The sequence below is a fragment of the Thamnophis sirtalis genome, unplaced genomic scaffold (genome assembly GCF_051295495.1).
Source record: "Thamnophis sirtalis isolate CommonGarterSnake01/CBP01778 unplaced genomic scaffold, rThaSir2_p1.2 scaffold_7, whole genome shotgun sequence".
NCBI lineage: Eukaryota > Metazoa > Chordata > Lepidosauria > Squamata > Natricidae > Thamnophis > Thamnophis sirtalis.
In genome coordinates, this window is record NW_028261387.1 from 39,321,179 (window position 1) to 39,339,843 (window position 18,665).

Here is an 18,665-nt window from a genome sequence, read left to right on the forward strand (position 1 = left end):
CATTCAAAGTTGCAATGGCACTGAAAAAAGTGACATGACCATTTTTCACACTTGCAGCATCCCCATGGTCACATGATCAAAATTAAGTTCAATCAATCAATCAATCCAACCTTTATTTTCAATGTGCAACATGTTTACAAGGAAATTGAATGAGCATCCCTTGGTGCAGCCCACCCAAGAACGCAGAATATATATATCAATAAATCAATAAGTAAAAATAAATACCTAAATCCAATAAGTAATAAACTAACATACAGTACATATCCTCATATGTATCTGCTATTATATTACACTGGAATATACATGTTGCATGTTACTCTGGCACCCCTAGTATAGGCTTGGCAACTGGCTCATACTTATAACAGTTGCAGTGTCCCAGGTCCTATGTTCCCCTTTTGTGACCTTCTCACAAGCAAAGTCAATGGGGAAGCCAGATTCACTTAACAGCAGGGTTACTAACTTCACAACTGCAATGATTCACTTAGCAAATGTGGCAAGAAAAGCCACAAAATGGGGCAAAACTCATTTAACAAATGTTTCACTTAGCAACATAAATTTTGGGCTCAATTGTAGTTGTAAGTTGAGGACTACCTGTACACACTTCTTGCATATAGTTCTTTCCCCTATCCCCATCCCTTCATCACTTTGATCAAGAATCTTATGCAACAATAGAAGTAGGACTGTGGGATATGAAATAATGCACATCACTGACAAACAAGGCCTCACAGATTAAGTCATGGGCTAATGACTAAAGGCTGAGGGCTATAATTTGGATGCTCCAGAACATTACTATAATAAACTATGCTTATTGCACCTTAAATTTTTCCTGTGGAAGCAGCTTTTATACCACTATTTGTTGTTGTTGTTGTTGTTGTTGTTGTTGTTTAAAGAAGCATTCCTGAATTTTCTGTTATTTATCAATAAGCTTTTAGTTGAAGATCTGATTTCTCAAAGAATTTGCTGTCTCTTGGTGAGATGGGAAGCAAATAAATTTAACAAATAAAAATACGCTAGGGCCACATAGATAGGTACTTTATAACAAAATTAAACATTTTTCTGTTTTTGCTTATTGGGTGGAAAGGGACTTTTCTATACTGCAGAACTCACCCTTTTTTACATCCATCAAAGGATTATAATCTACTTTTGTATCTACCTACCTACCTATATTCTGTGCTCAACTGTAGACCCATAACATCTTTTGCTGCTGTCACCATATAGCTTTCCAAATCCATCTAATTGTACTTTTCACATGGAGACATCATGGATTCAACCAGATCTCATCTCCTAAATTGTTTCACATTCAATTCAACCTTGATTTGAATACTTTGTCCCTGCTTTATTTAGCTGTAATAACTATTGTTGACTGCCCCATATTAGTAACTGTCTACTGCCCTGATCTCTGTGTCTCTGCTAAAGGCTTTACTCATTGTGGTGTTGTGTAATTTAGCCTACCTTCCAAAGCAGTAATGCTGCTGAATGCCCTTCTTGGACACTCCTTGCCCTTATTCATCCCTCAGAGTTAATTATTGCCTCTTATAGCCCTTCTGGTAGTGTTGCAGCCAATGTGACGCTGTGTTTGAGTTAGATCTGTTGGAACAAGAGTGAATTAATTGACTAAAATTGAAGAACTCGGATTAGATATAGAATTACAGTCATGGGTTAAGAAGGTAAAGGACGACAGAATTTCTGTATTTTTAATTGTACAAAAATCTTTAATTAATTGTTAATTAATAACTGTGGTTGTGATAGGTTGGTTTGTTTCAGCAAAAGTTTGTAACTCAAAAGTTCTTAGTAGAGCAAAGTCTGTATTTAAATTAGTGAAAGTGGGAAAATAGGTAGACAAGGAGAGTTCATAGGAATAATAACCCTTTTCCATTTTTACTGCAGGGTGAATAAGATCCATTGTGATTCAGCAAAGGCTAATTTTGGCTTCTTCCACATCACATTAAAGGGGACTGTCTTTTAAAATGATCAGGATCCCACTGTTGAGCCACAATGAGTCACGCGTATGGAGTAGTTGGCACTGCTAATAATGGTGGGTGGGTGGTTATTCTGTATCTGGGGAAACCCCCAAAAGCCCTATAATCCTCTGTACTCATTTCTTTTCCGATCCACTGGTATTCTGCTCATTACCAGAACAATATTTATAGCTCTGAAATCAGAGACTGCAAGTAGGGGTGAAAAGTCAAATGAAATTCTATAGAAAGTTTCACTAACAAGAGGTGAGTGAGTGCAAAATTGCGTCTTCTTCCATAAATGAGTAAGCAGCATATGACTCTGTAAGAAGACCAGCCTTCTGGTGAAGATAAGCTTTTTTTCCAACCTTCCTGTTTTATCATTGCAAAATAAATAAGAGTTCATAATTCATTCAGATGGCAAAAGAAAACCAAAACCAAGCTGGACCAGGTTTGGATAAAAGAAATATTTTCCCTTATATTTCCCAGTCAAAGATAAACACATGTTATTATTTTATTCATCTTTCTTAAAATTTACAGTGTGAAACTTTTTAAATTTATTAATAACAAAAGATTTACGGTAATTTCTCGGAAATTAAACTCATTCCATCAAAATATGTTGCCTGACATTTAGTTGTCTCTGATATTACTGTATCACAATATACTAGTTCTATTACTTAATAATAATAAAATATTTAGTTCCAAATTTTGGATCATCCAGAAGTACACGTAGTGTATAATAACCCTGAAGAACCTCTGTTTAGTTCACTTCATGATATCAATCATAGGTAGAGGACTTGATGATTCAGTGCCAGAGGATGGGAAAACTCAAGAATTCACCAATTTTAACAGATATTTTACCAGTTCAAGTGGTCCTCATATAGTGACTACAATTGGAACTGGTAACTTGGTCATTAAATAACTCTGTCACTAAGTAAAATCACAGCTGTGCTCATGATCTTACAGCAGTTTTTCTTTGCTTTACAGATAGTGAAGGCTGTATGGTAAATTCTAGGATTGGTCGCAAAGTTACTTTAATCATCATTATAACTATGAATAATTGCTAAACAAGGCAGTTGCTAAATCAGGATCCTTCGTATTGCACAGTATTACAGAATGTTTTCCAGTGACTGACAGTCTATCTCTTTCTGTTATTTTGTTACTGCTCTAAGATATTTTAAATCTCAAGTAGCCCAATTTTGATAAAGATACCATGAATGGCTAAGGTAAGATTTAGCTCCCATCCAATAGCCAATATCTTTCTGGGCCTATTACAGTAAGCCAGGAAGAAACCGATGGGGCAAATTTGGTAACCCCATTTCTGTGCTAGACTAGTCTCCCATATAAGTGCCAGTATCAGAAGAAAAGCTAACATAGTTTAATTCTCTTTTCTGAATTTAGACATGGAAAGTCTAGAACAAGCTAAGAGAATCAACAGTTAAATTTGGTAAATAAGGAATGGTTGGAGTGTTTCATTTTCATGTGTCCAATATCCTGAGTTCATGCAACTAGAACTGACTTTTCTTGGCAATATCACACAAACATAATCCTTCTATTGTAGTGCATAAGAGTGCACTGCTCGGATGCTTGTACAAAAAAGAATCCTTCTGTCCTTGGTAGAATTAATCTAGTTCTACGCTATTGTCTTTGTAGAAGGCAGAATAGAAATAAACTTTTAATAATTTATATTTTCAGTATTTGATAACTATGAATGTATAGTATAAGAGCTGTGGTGGCACAGTGGTTAGAATGCAGTATTGCAGGCTAATTCTGCATTCTAGTTCGAGTCTCACTGGCTCAAGCCTTCAGTCCTTCCAAGATTGGTAAAATGAGGACCCAAATTGTTGGGGGCAATATGCTGACTCTAAACCACTTAGAGGTGGGTGTAAGGCACTGTGAATCAGTATATAAGTCTAAGCGCTATTGCTATTCTGTATTCAAACTGGAAGACCTCTGAAAAGAAAAAATGGATGAATAAAAAGTTGGGCATGGTAAATTCTGTGTCAGCTGCAGTATTAGCCAGATGAGAGATTAAATCACAGTAGCTACGGAATTGAGGCACTTTTGTTCTAATTAAAATACTCCATTTGGAATGCCATTATATTCGACTAAATTTATGGAGAGTTTTTATTCTTATATTGCTCATACATTGCTGAAATATCCATCCTAAGATATATGCTACCAGTCCAATGATAGGTACATATTTTCTGGATCTTGAAGTCTGCTTACAAATTCCTGCTTACGTGCTAATGTAAGAAGTTGGATTCTTTTGAGGTAAAGACTATCATATATAGAGTAACCTTTTTCCTTCTGTCAGAGGAATGGAATCTTTCTGCTTTGCGTTAATTATATAAATTTTCCCTTATTGTCAGCCTTACTTTTTGATAAAATCGAAAGCTTTGACTGATTTTTATCAGTGCAGCAATCTTTGTTCTGGGGCATGTGCATGCGCACACGCGCGCACACACACACACACACACACATACATTCATTCTCTTTCAGTTTTGTTATTTATCACTTTATTTGCATATAGACACATTTACTATCATTTTAGAATCATTTTCCTTTATATTTTGGTAGTTTAATTCGAGCACATTTCCTGATGCTCGCTGTAACAATTGCAGGGTAGGAATGCCACCTGTATAACAATAGTTCTATTGGTTCTCCAGTCTCCATTGTGTAGACTTTGTATGCAAAACCCATTCATGACTAGACAACTGATGTATTTTAGATCACTTGGGTCAATTTACGTTATTTGCATAACTATGCAATTGCCAGCTTTATGTCATGTGCTTCAATTTATTTCATAATGCAAATGATACAAACTATCAATTTTGTAATTACACAATCTAAATTAACACCAATGATGTAAATTTGGGTTTAATTGACATTTAACTGATGTACATTTGGCTTTAACTAACACTAATGATGGACATTTGGGTTTAACTGATATTTGGGAGAAAGGCACTCGTTTCTATTGCTTCTTGAACTTTGAATTTACTGTCAATACAAATTTAGCAATCAATCCAAATGGCAGCAAGAAACAAAATGCATAGCATCTAGCAACATTTTAGTTTCCTGGAATATTTATTTTTTTCTTACACACTAGAAAGCTAATTGGTATTACTTAAAATGTCCTTATGGCCTGCAGCTCTGCTTTCTGTATGCAAAGCCTAGGAAATAAATGAAAACCTGCTCTTATAGAAACATTAATATAGGACTATTGGCATATGGATGATGAACTGGGATTTGTGATTAAGACAGACAAAGTGCTCCTTTGGGTCAGTTTCCTCCATAATACTATATGAAGTAGCTCTCAGCTAGCAGTGAGAAAATTTCTGGTTGAAAGAGACTCAAGAACAGAGGCAACATTCAGAACTGGAGTTCAAAGCAGAAATGTGAATTCCTCATTCCACATTAAAAAGATGACCCTCCCCAATAAAATACATTGCAGTTATGCAACAGTAAGAAATGTGATGCTCGCCAAATGTTGTTCAACTACAGCTCTCAATTTCCTTTGCTATTTTAGGGTTGCTGGGGAAAAGCTTGCTGAGTCACTACAGCAATACACATCTCATTCATTCTCAGTCTTTTTTTTTTATTATTTCAGCTATGCATTGAATTCATCAAAGACACACTAAACGTGAACCAAGCATGTGAGGCCTTTCAGGTAAGTAGTGATATTCCCAAGCTTGACCATATGTCAGTCCCTGAATCGCTTAAAGGATAGAAGCAGGAGATGTTTCTCAGAAAACGAATGCTACAGACATTGACAGCTATCTAATTCTATACAGATTCCTTGTTGTTAGGCTGAATTCAAATATATGCAATGCCTTAATTGGCAAAACACATGAAATCAGTTGTGTCGATTGTAAACAGACAGCAGTGGTGGAAGTCTTCATCATCAACTACCTATGTTGAGCAACTGGTATGGAAAGACTAGCACTAGCAAACTTTCAATTAATCACCTTTCCTGATAAGCCATGATGAGTAGGCATTGCCTCCATCCTACCAGTTGGATGGGGATAGAGAATAATGTTGAAATGTGTTGATAAGTGGATTAGCAGACAAACAAGCAAGCAAATACTGTTGGAAGAAAAAATGCTGTAAGACAGATTTGTTTACTTAATAGTGAGGCCTTATGGCAGGGGTGTCCAAACTTGGGGATTTTAAGACTTGTGGACTTCAACTCCCAGAATTCCACAGCCAGCATGGCTGGCTGGGGAATTCTGGGAATTGAAGTCCATAAGTCTTAAAGTTCCCAAGTTTGGACACCCCTGCCTTATGGTATGAACCAGAAGCTTGAATTGCCCCCAGAATTCAACTGACAACTATTACAGTTCACAAAACAGGGAATGCCAGGGCATGCTCAATGCTATTTGTGTCACTGCATTCTGGACCAGCCTCACCTTCCAAGAGGACTTTCACATAATCCCATATAGAATGCATTGCAATAATCCACATATAGGATGACTGAGGCATGAGTGTCAGTCTGGAGGGCTTCTTGGCCCAGGAATGGAAGCAGCTGGTTTATAGGATGAAGCTGTGCAAACCCTCTAGATTTCCTAGCACTAGCTATTAATTGCTCTTCAAGGAGGAGCTGCAAGTCTAGGAATGTCTCCAAATTGTGTACTAATCCTGAATAGGGAAGAGCAGCCCTATTAACAACTGAAAAGCCTTGGTGTTGCAGGGGTTAGAATGCAGTATTGCAGGCCTAAGGGGACTCATGGTTAACCCAGCCTTCCATCTTTCCGAGGTCAGTAAAATGAGGACCAGATTGTTGAGGGCAATATGCTGGCAGTGTATACCACCCAGAGAGTGCTGTAAAGCATTATGGGCTGTTATATAAGTCTAAGTGCTATGGCTAAAAATGGACATTCTTCAAAATCAGGTAGTATCCAGTTTCTTGGTATTGCTAAGGCCAAATTTGAATCTGTTTCTTCCCAGACTGTTTATAGTCTCCAGCCATTTGGGACAATAATTGAATCATTATACAAAGACTAGATACTGGAATGGAACTAAACCAGGGGTGGGCTTCAAACATTTCAGCAACGGGTTCTCTGTCTGGTTGCTGGGTGGGTGTGGCCTAGTCGACCCCATTTCCGGCCTTCTGGAACTTCCGGGAGGCCCGTTTTTCTCCCTCCCCAAGCCTTCACGTGGGCCCGGCACTTACCTTGCATCCAAATGGGCTGCCTGGAGATTCCTGGGAGGGGCGTGGTGGGAGGAGCCAACCAGGGGAGGGATTTGGAGGTTCTCTGAACTGGCCATAACATTAGCTATGGGTTCTCCCGAACCCAGGCAAACCTGTAGCAGCCCACCCCTGAACTAAACAGAGGACACTTTTGCTTTCTGGTAAATGAGTCTCTTTACCAGAAGAGTCATGACGTGTTTCTCCGGGTTTGGACAAAACAAATAACAAATACTCTTAATATAGCTATTACAGTTTAAATTCTGAGATGAAAAAAAACTGAATTGTTGGAAAAGCAACTAGAAACCCATTACTGCTGCAATTTTCAATATTGCAAAAAGGGATTTTCCAATTCAGGGGGAAGGAACATATAGCCTCTCTCACATGTCTGCTCCCTTCCTAACGTCTGTTCTATTCTGCATTGAAAGCCAATCGTGAAATTTTGCTCTCTTTGAACTCCCCCCCCCGCCCCGAGATCTTTTTAAGGGATATTACAAAGTACCCCACTGTGCCAAAGGTTAGGTACTGCAAGCCCTTCAACACCAAAGGACATTTATCCTGGCTGATTTCATACTAGTTGACATGCAGAAACCATATTCAGAAAGTGAAATATAAGAGTAACCATTATGCCAAAGGTTGGCAGCTTTCAACATTTCCCTAAGCCAGAGATCAAACACAGAATACAATGATTCCTGTTATGTTTAGTTTTGGTTGCTTTACTTTGCTTCTGTTTGCATTGGTTTGTTCTGTGTCACTTTGTGAAAGTTAACAGGATGTGCCACATGATGTAGTGCAGCCATTTCTGTGTTGTTTATGTAGGCTCAGTTCAATAGTACATATTATGTATGTGTTGGTGGCAGGAGGATGAAAAACTTTGCTGTAACAAAAGGTGCTATGCTCATTTTGAGGCTCTTCAACATGGTCCAGTTATTTTGTTCTTACCAGCAATGTCAGCAGTATAAAACTTGCTGCCTCCAACGATGAGCCCAATTCTGCTACAAGCATAATGTTGGCAAATGATGGTGCCTTTGTTTGTGGTGTACAAGACACAGTTGATGGATTGCATTGCCCCCACACACACCCCTCAAAGTCATCAGCTGGTGGAAGAATCATCCTCCATTATAGGAATAAAGATGGAGGAGGTCAGTTATGAAAAAGAGGCAGCTAGCAGGTTTAGCCTTCTTTCAAAATGTGCTGATTTTGTACAAATACTCAGGTTTGTTCAAAGAGAGCCTCACCATCAGCTCATGGTTCAGCTCCTTTTGGACACAAATTTATGGCTATTCCAGAATAGTTCATTCAGAAATTATGCTAATCTTATGTTCAAAAAAGCATGAGATCCATTCTGTATTCAAAAGAAGTCTGTATGACAGTTGACAACAGAAGAGAGATATTTCACTGTGCAGATTCACTGTGTAGCTTCACTGCTCTCATCATGGTAGATTTTCAATGTTTTCCAAATAATCTAGGTCTCCAAGACCAGATGGGCACAGGAGAAAACCCAGTTTGAAAGAGCCCTGGAAGATAATCTCCAGGAACTAGAGGGCATGTCTGCTCCAGTGTCAGGTGGCCAATAGATTCTGGATTAATTTTCTATTGATAAAATAATCTGATTAAATAAATCTGTAGTGCTACTTTCCAGATCTGGTTTAAAGTGATTATTAGCATACACAGCTTTGTGTTATGTTGGACAGCTGGTGTCACAAATTGAGAGCCTTCTGGACCTTATTTCTAGTTGTGTTGCAGCGATGCCCAGCTGTGCTAGGAAAACACTACTGTAATATAATAGTTATGAAGAAATTGCAAACACAAGTGTTCTAAGATGCAGCCTTGAATCACAGCCATGTGATTCATATTCCATGTGCTCCTGAATCTGTATTTCAAATACGCCCACATTCCATGCTTGTGACAGAGACCTAGGATTTCTGTAACTATACAGTTTTCCCATCAGCGTTAACCATGTCATGTTATAAAACTCATAAAACACAAGTAGTGACTAGATATGCTAGTCTATTTCTCACATTCCTACATTAATACATAATCATCCAGGGTAAAATTACAGGGGAATTCTGTTTCGGATGTGAAAAGCCAATTATCCTTCTCAGAAAGAGGTTCTGGTTTCAATTCTGCTGATCCTGTTCTCAAAGAATGATTTCCTCTGCTAAATTTGGAACTAAGAATTTACAATGAAGTCTTTTTGTATGGTTAATTTCTGTTCCTCGCTTATCAAATATCAGCCTCCTTTAAAGCTTTCAATGCAGATACCTTTATCTGTACCGGTATGTCTGCATGCACCTGTGAATTAATTTTTAAATATATTTTATATATTGTACAAATTTATAATCTGTTAATAAACTTCCTTGGGGAGTTTACAAAAATTAAAATGCAAATAAAAAATCTAGTTGAAAAAAAAACCACGCCGTATCTTGTGTCTCCAGAGGCATTCTTTGTTGCTATAATTTTCTCAAAAAAAAAAAACCTTTTGTGAAATACTGGAACTAAAGCTGGTTAATTGCCTTTTATTTTTAGTGTTGTTATTTTTAAATGGGCCTAACGGATATCTCTGTACCCTAAGGAGTATAGTGATCATAGAGAGGAAATCCTTCATTCCTTTCAATACCGCCACTCATTCACCCTAATTGAGTTTCATTGCTCTAACAGCATCATTATGACACCTATCATTTGTTGGGGTGGGGTTTAATGAGAAATGAGCACAGCTGCAGTTCCTATACTGTAATTAACCTCCATCCTAGCTGAATACTATTAGCGTATATATTGCTTTTTCCTATGTCTTTAAGTAAGTGATATCATAGGCTAAAGTACAGTACACAGGTTACTTCAAATTACTCAATACATAAAACTATGTTTTTCCTCCCAACCAGATATGGGGTGGAAAAGCTGCCGTTCCTTTTTATGACTTTCTGAAGTATTAACTAGGCTGCTAAAAACTAATGGCACAGTTTCTCATTATCTTCTTGTTGGAAACAGAGGAGCAGTATTGGAAAAGCTGTAAAATAGGCATATCAGAATGAAAATAGGAAAGAAACTCAAACTCCCCCATTAACAAAATTCAGACCTGCCCCCACTCCAACCTTGAACCAATGAGACTCGAACTGAGAAACTGCTTTGCAAGGTTTAGCATTCCCTAGTTAATTGCTACTCTTGACCACCAAAGATGGCCTAGGCCTGCATTATGACTTGTTTTTTTTTTTCCATCAGGATCATTACACAGTAGAGGTAGTCTTCAACTTACAACTAGTTGCTTAGCAACCATTCAAAGTTAGCATGGACTCCCCAAAAAGTACTTGCAAGCCAGATTCAAAGTTCCAATGGCCCCTCCCCCTTCCCCATGGTCATGTGCTTGCATTTTGGGCACTCGACAGCTGGTCTGCATTTACAGCCATTTGTAGTGTCCCATAGTCATATGAGTTATGATGTTTTGGGCTGGAAACTGGTGCTTTCTTCCGGTTTACAACAAAAAAGGGCCAATTGCAGACAATGGATTCACTTATTGATCAGGGCATTCTGTAATGACCACTGCAAAAAATTATGGTAAAATTGGGTTGGTCATGTGATGACCCCCTTAACAACCTGCATGATTTCCAGGTTCAGTTATGTAAGCCAAGGACTATCTATAGACAATACTGCCTAACCTTTATATTGTATTTGTATTGCTTCATTATTGGGATCACATTTATATAATATGAGGCCTTAGAATAGTGTGCAGTCCCTGAAAACCTTGGTACAGTCTCCAGCAGCCTTCATTCCAGAATTTCTGGCTGAAATTACTTTAGGTAAAATATTCAGAGCGTGGTTTCTAGAACTCTGTACATAGCTTTCGAGCAGCTTTGCACATGCAATGATGATGAGGGAGGGCATATAGAATGGAAGCAGGGGTGACTTCAAAAATTTTATCAAGGGGTTCTCTGCCCAGTTGCTGGGTGGGCGTGGCCATGGTGGGAATGGCCTAGTCGGCCTCCTACATCATGGCGTGTGTGTGTGTTTTTGCCCTCCCCAGGCTCCGGAGACTTTTGCTCGAGCCTCCAGGAGGGTGAAAACGGCCTCCCCAGGCTCCAGAGGCCCTCTGGAGGCTGGAAACAGGCCCCTTTCTGGCTTTCCTGAACTTCCGGGAGGCCCATTTTTTACCCTCCCCATGCCTCCGCAGGCACCCTGCCCTTACCTGCATCTAAAACAGGCTGTGTGGGGTCTCCAGGACAGGGTGGGTGGTGCCAGACAGGAATGGGATTTGGGGGTTCTCCGAACTGCACAGAATCTTAGCTATAGGTTCTCCCGAACCCCTGCGAACCCCTAGCAGCCCACCCCTGGAATGAAACCTTGGCAACCCTCTGAGCCACAGCCCATCTGTTTCTTCCATAGGGATACATTGGGGATTTTTTCCTACATTTTTTTCCTATGCAATTTATGGCTTGATCCAGCCCATTTTAAAAGCATTATTTATTTTGCCTTCTTCTCTTCCAACATCAAAGGTGATCCTGTTCTGTTGCGTTCTTGGAACATTATTATTCTACTGATGAACAGTCCAGAGAATTTCATGTAATTTCTTTTCAACATTCTGAATTTGATGCATTGAAGTCCCCACCAGAGGTGGTATTCTGCCTGTTCTGAACTGTTCGCCTGAACCGGTAGCGGAAATTGCAGGTGGCTCCACTACCTGCCCTGGCTCTATGGCATCCCATTTAGGCCATTTTTTTAAGGCAAAGCACATGCGCGGAAGGTAGAGTGCATGCGCAGATGTACGTGCTCATATTTGCGAACCGGTAGGGAAGGGAAGGGAATACCGCCCCTGGTCCACACATCTTAAAGTTGCTGAGATTGGGAAACACTGGTATGGTGTAACACATAGTAGCCTCTTTCATACTCAAATTCAGATTAGCTTCTTTAGTGACTCACAGACCTGTGTAGGTACCGGGGAGATTTGTGAGTAATTCAGGAGCAGGGAATGAAAGTAGAGGTTAGTGCTGCGGGCTCACAGGTGCATTCTTTCTTGTTTTCTGCAAAAAGAACCACTCATATGGAAAAACCTCTGTATGTAATTGATGAACTTTGTGGTATCATGCTGGTGTTTGCTAAACCCTCCCTTTGTGCCTCGGAGGCACACCCACACATTTAAAAATGAATTCCCCCTTTTGTCTTTTCCATAACCGCCAAGCAGTATTTCCTTTATTTGTTTGTCAAGTGATGCGTATTTATTAATATATACATCACTTGGTTAGCCCACTTTGCAAATCAGAGGAGGACAGACTGGAGTCACTGAAAACCATGGTCTGTGTTTTTTTTTTGAGGACATATAGATACCAAATCAAGGTACAAAAACAACACAGCTGTGGTCAGGTGTCTTTTGCATGATGCTTGGTATTTACTGTTTTTGAAGCCATTGTGAGTTGCATGCTTACCCTATGTGGGACTGGTGTATCCTGAGTTCAACTGGCAAGATAATGTGGTTTGCCACAATCACATTGTTTTCACACATCTATTCTGTAACAGAAATGGTTTGTATCTTGCAGGCTGCCTATTTTATTCTTTTTCACTCCCAGCTGCAGTTCTGCTTACTGAACCTGGAATATGTCAGAAAAAACAATAGTTTTATTCTGATGGGGAGCAGTAGAGCAAGGAAAGAGAGATGTAAACATGTCACATGGAGACTGAAACCCCATTCAGTCTAGGCATAAGATAGCTACTCTCCATACTTTCAAAATGAACTCAGCATTACATCCAGAGATATTTCCATTACTCTAGAAAATCCAAAGCAAGCACCATTGACTTTTTTTTTTAAAGCTGGGGATGCACTTAAAAAGAAAACCAAATATTCGATCTCCAGGGGTAACAGAAACATGTCTGGTGATAAAGTACTATTGTCAGTAGTTGAGGTTGAACATTTTCTGCCTTTTTTCAATCCAGACAGTGACAAGTTGACAATAGGACAAAAATGGCATTTTTAAAAAATGCATAATTTTACTGCCAGTTTTGTCAGTGCAATCTAAATACCAGGTAATGAAATTTGAGAGCCACGTGGCATATATAATGCAATTTGTATTTTCAGATAATGGTCAGAGAATAAATTCCATAGCTGTTTGTTGGGATGCAATTTGCAGATTTTGCCTTTAGAAATAGTTTGATTTGAAATTTCTTTCATAAAAGGAACAAAAATATTTATTGTTGTTAGTTTCAAAGTCGTGTCCAACCCATCGCAACCCCATGGACAACATTCCTCCAGGCCTTCCTGTCCTCTACAAACAGATAAGCTCTAAAGGATGCTCCCCCAAGCCTGCTGACAAAACTATATATTCAGTGCCTTGTGGAAAAGCAACAGTGTGGGGCGAGTCTTATCTGAGGGGAGTGATGTTTCAAAGGGAGAGAGCCACTACATAGAAGGCCCTTTTTCTACATCTAGATGTACAGTACCTACCTGTTGTGGGACTTGCAACATGCCCTGTCTTCCTGCTCTGGTGGCCCAGTTACGGGTAGATGTAATTGAGGAGAGACCAAATGATACCAACCAGGAACTAGATATTATAAAAAAGAAAAGTGGAATAGGAAAATGCAGAGACTTTAAATGACTGCAAAATTATCTGTCTCCTTATATAGAATTGCTAAAGATTACAATATCTAATCGTTCACCCATGAAAAGACCCTGAAATGTTGGAATAAATATTTGATTTATTTTACTCTAGCCCACAATAGTGCCCTTCAAAAATATAGGTGATAAATGCAGTTGTATCCACTGTAGTCATTTTATCCATTTTTTTAAAATTCTTACTCTCTTTGTGACAGGCAGCAGTGGCATATGGACTACTAGATTTGCAAACATATTGCTTGGCCTTCATTGAGAATTATACTCAGGTAAGAAGATGTAGATATTGAGATGACATGCAGAAAGGAGGCCCAATACAATGTTTCCTATTCTAACCTGGAGACCCTGGAGAATGAAGAGAATTATATTAAATCAATGTAATTTTCTTTCCTATTGGACCATGGGTATATATGTACAGTTGTATGAATGTATGTATCAATATATGTATGTATGCATTTAATTAATATGGCCACTCACCTCACAGCAATGACTCTGGGTGGTGCATAACAATTAAAAACCCAGCAGTTATAAACAATAGCCCAAATAATACATTGGACCCATTATATAAAATAAACTTTCTTACATGCTGAAACTCTCTGTACTGTTATATAGGGCTTCCAGACATTTTCCTATACAAACAATAGGCATTGCACCCAGATTTGGCAATGCTATTATGTCTTCAGCTTTCAGAATGAGTTGTACAACCATTGTACATCAGTAGTATTCAAGATTTGATCATCTTTCTACCTCAAAAAACCTTTTTTGTTCCATGGTACAATAGGAAATGGTGGCAGCTGAGTTTAGAAATTATGTTGGTGAGTAATATAATGGGGAACTGGATTGCCTTAACACTCTATTTTTTTCCACAGGGTCTTCATCTTTATCTGAAGTTCTTTATCCTCATATTCTGTATCTCAGAGGTATACCATCTTTTTTTCTCCATAGGAGGTGACACAAACACGTGGGTTCTTGGAACTTTCAGAACAGGCAATGCAAATTATTTTGCAGAGTGACTGTTTGGCTATTGACGAGATGAAGCTGATCCATGCTGTACGAGAATGGGCTCATGTTGGGTCTGTAAGTACTGATATCTTAGATGGGGGAGAGAGATGACCCAAGCTTTAAGGTTTTTTTAAAAAATAAGCTTCACAGAGCTAGAGATAATCCTCCTCAAATATGTAACAGTAGTCAGTGATAAAACAATATTATGATAACGATAGACTTGTCAAAATAACAGCAGGGATATCATTGAATAAAAATAGCACAAGATAATAATAAAGTAGAAGGAGAATAAAAAACTAATAATCTTGTAATTCCTGAAAAAGTATACTAGAATAGCTATTTATATAATGTGTTTCCCTGAAAATAAGACAGGGTCTTATTTTCTTTTGCCCCCGAAATAAGCACTTGGCTTTATTTTCGGGGAGGTCTTATTATTTTTGTGGTGCTGGAGGTGACAAGTGTGGTCACCTCATGGCTGCTGCTGTGTTGCAATATTTTTGGGAGGGCTTATTTTTTGGGGGAGGGCTTATTTTTTGGGAGGGCTTATTTTTTGGGAAGGGCTTATTTTAGTGCATGCATTCAAAAGCCCGATTGGGCTTATTATCCAGGGAGGTCTTATTTTCAGGGAAACAGGGTAGTTGCTTTGAACTTCATTATTGAGCTGAGAAATGACAGGTATGATAGCCAACAACAATTCTGTTTTATTTTTATTTTATTATTTTGTTTTGTTTTATTTTTTATATATATATTATTTTATTATTTTTATTATTATTTATTATTATTATTCTTTTCCCATCTTTGTTATTTAAAGCCATACTAACCTGTGCTGGCCCTGTACTCACTCCCTGCAGGCTGTGCTTGATAGGACTGTACATGACATGGCACAACCTGTGGTGCCACAGCTCCGTCTGGCTCTGCTGTCCCCAAGGGAACTGACCTCTCTGGAAGAACAGAACAAAAAAGACCAGATGATTCCGGTGAGGGTGGCTATCAGCCTCTGTGTAGGTGAATTAACTCACACAGGATAGGGCCTCCGGTGGCCTCATCCATTTGATTGGAAATTCTATTTTAGAATATCCATCAAAGGATTTTTTGAAATACCACACTCCACCAAAACAGATGGCGGCAGCAGAATGGTAGAAATTGATAGAGCTGTTGCCACCTGTGTCAGACTTACTGTGTTCTCAAAAGTTGTACCAAAATCTGATCATATTTGGGAAGGATGTGTTTGTAAAAAGCTGTTATATATTTATGTGAACCATTTATTAGGAAAACTGCATAAAGAAAAGAGAGAGAAAAGACGTTAAAAATCCATGTTATAGTTAGTAACTGCAAATTTGGGCGATTATTTTAAAAAATAATCACACTGATGAATTAAATAAAACAAATCGGTTAAATTTGAACCCCCACTGATCTGTTCAGTCTTGCTTAGAAAAGCCAAAGCATAGCACAAGTACGAACAAATTTCAAGCAAAACATATTAAGAGCATACTGGCTGAACAGTCCACTGGAATGAGACAGGTTCTGTTGCCATAATAGATTGCTTAACAACATTTTGTGGGATGTGAGTGTGTGTGTTTGTGTGTGTGTGTGCGCGCGCGCGCATGCATGCAACGGGAAGGATTCAATGGATTAATCTCAGAGCCGATATGTCTGGCTTGCCACCCACTGAACAGGAACAATTCAAACTACAATCCTTTGTGGCATATCCCAGTTGTAAATAAGTAATGCCAACATTGCAGGGAAAGGCTTTAGTGACTAGGAAAAGTATAACTAGTAATTGGCAGGGGACAGCCTCCCTGCCTTTGAGAAGAGAGAAAGAGATGCATCCATTTCCCATGGCACCTCTGTAACTTATTCTGAATGTGTTACCTATTAAGTTCCATTCCTACACAGCATGGGTTCAAATATTCTGTAACTCTTTTGCCCCCTCCTAGGTAGAGAGTTTTGCTGAGGCCTGGAAAACCCATGCTCTGTGGAAGAGGCGTGGGATGCAATCCTCCTTGTGCCAGCGCCGGCATGGCACATTGCCTCGAGTCCATCATCGCTACCTTGACCCACAGCATAAGTGACATGGTATCCTTGGGATGAGGAGGAGGAAGCAATACTTTTGTGCCCAGCCAAGGGCCAGTTTGGTCTAGTGATTAAGTCACCAGGCTAGAGACCAGATCTAGTCCTGCCTTAGGCATGAAAGCCAACTGGGTGACTTTGGGTCAATCACTCTCTCAGTCCAACCCACCTCACAGGGTTGTTGCTATTGAGGGGAAAATAGGAGGAGGAAGCAGGGGTGGGCTTCAAAAATTTCAGCAATGGGTTCTCTGCCCGGTTGCTGGGTGGGTGTGGCCATGGTGGGCGTGGCCTAGTCAGCCTCTTCCACCATGGTGTGGGGGCATTTTAACCTTCCCAAGGCTCTGAAGGCTGTCCTTGAGTCTCTGGGAGGGCAAAAACTGCCTCTCCCAGACTTCGGAGGCCCTCTGGAACATCCAAGAGGCCTGTTTTCCCCCCTCCCCAAGCCTCTGCACGGACTCTGCACTTATCTCACATCCAAAACTGGCTGCGTAGAGACTCCTGGGAGGGATGGGGTGAGAGGGGTGGAGGTGGGAGGGGTGGGGTGGGCAGGGCCACAAAGGGTGGGATTTAGAGGTTCTCTGAACCAGCCATAACGTTAGCTGCAGGTTCTCCTGAACCCGGGCGAACCTGTAGCAGCCCACCCCTAAGTGGAAGGAGTATTAGATATGATCACAGCCTTGATTACTTATTTTTTTAAAAAACCTTTCTTTGATATGGGCTGCTGCTTTTGGTTTTCCCTTGGATGCTGTATGTACATAATCGGGTTGAGATTTTGGGGGGGGGGGTGACCTCCTCCCCTTTGTATTATTTTCCAGGCTGCTCCTTCCAGGCAAGATGAACATTTTTTTTAAAGAGCTTTTAATCATCAAGGAAACTTTTCAGCTTTGTGGCCATTCCTTGTATTAATTCCTCTACTTGAACCCATTTGCCTCCATTTGCTACTAAAGATGGCCACTGCCTTGTCTTCCTATTTCTTCTGTTCCTTTGGAGCAAATAGTTGTAATCCAATCATAGGACCCATCCCACCAGCTCTTTGTTGTATCTATTAAATATTTGCCTTCCTGTCTGAAGATCACTGTACAAACCTTTTGCAAACAGATGCCTAACATTAGCCGAAAATGCCTGACCTCTTGACTACTGCCCTTACCCTTTATAGAAATATTTTTAATATGGACCCTTTTGTGTGTAACATCTAATGGTTCACATAAGCAGCACTAATAGAAATCTATTGATTTATCATTCTATGTGAGTTTTCTTTTTAAAGACCATTTTTTTTTTAATGTGTCAGATTACAAACAACTTCCTTGCTGCATTGTCTCTTACAAACAGCTTTGTAGCGATGTGCATACTGGTGGGTCAAGGTAACCTGGCTAAGTAAATTACTTGCCCCACCAGTGTGCATTAAGAATTCAAAGTGAATCAGATCTGACTGTACTGCGGCTATTAAAATAATGTATCTGCTGTTCCAATCAGGTAAATGCCAGATACCCAGGCAGCTTTAGATCTAAGCCCTGCCTAGATTTTTTTTGTTTGAGTGCCTGGTTGCTAGGTAGGTCAATGACTTGGAGAATACAGAAGAAACCTCTCCTTCACCCTGTTGCAATATATTAAATCACCTGGTTCAGGCACTGCTAATATCAGCTTCTCCTGTGTGTGAAAATGAGAGTGGGAGTAAGATTAGCCAATAGTGCATGGATAATGCAGTTATGATCTAAAATAGCAAATATTTTGCTAACAAGTAAACCAAGATCCACATTTGATGTCTATTGTGTGATTTCTAAAAATGGTAAATGTAATTGTTTACAAGGCAGAGGGGTTTAGAATAGACTGGTGATATTAAGGAAGATGTAATAATCCC

General features: G+C 39.4%; 1 protein-coding gene across 3 annotated transcripts in view; it reads left to right on the forward strand.

Annotated features, from left to right (window-relative positions):
- BTBD19 (BTB domain containing 19) overlaps nucleotides 1-18,665 on the forward strand; it is a 56,592-nt gene that overhangs the window by 26,363 nt on the left and 11,564 nt on the right. For 2 of the 3 annotated variants that reach the window (XM_087719756.1, XM_087719758.1), the window contains exons 4-8: nucleotides 5,566-5,625; nucleotides 13,936-14,004; nucleotides 14,681-14,812; nucleotides 15,589-15,714; nucleotides 16,675-16,813. In XM_087719756.1, the coding sequence (XP_087575882.1) occupies nucleotides 5,566-5,625; nucleotides 13,936-14,004; nucleotides 14,681-14,812; nucleotides 15,589-15,714; nucleotides 16,675-16,809 (522 nt within the window). In that variant the 3' untranslated portion in view covers nucleotides 16,810-16,813. The remainder of the gene's footprint in view (nucleotides 1-5,565; nucleotides 5,626-13,935; nucleotides 14,005-14,680; nucleotides 14,813-15,588; nucleotides 15,715-16,674; nucleotides 16,814-18,665) is intronic. The other variant, XM_087719757.1, reaches the window with a different exon arrangement.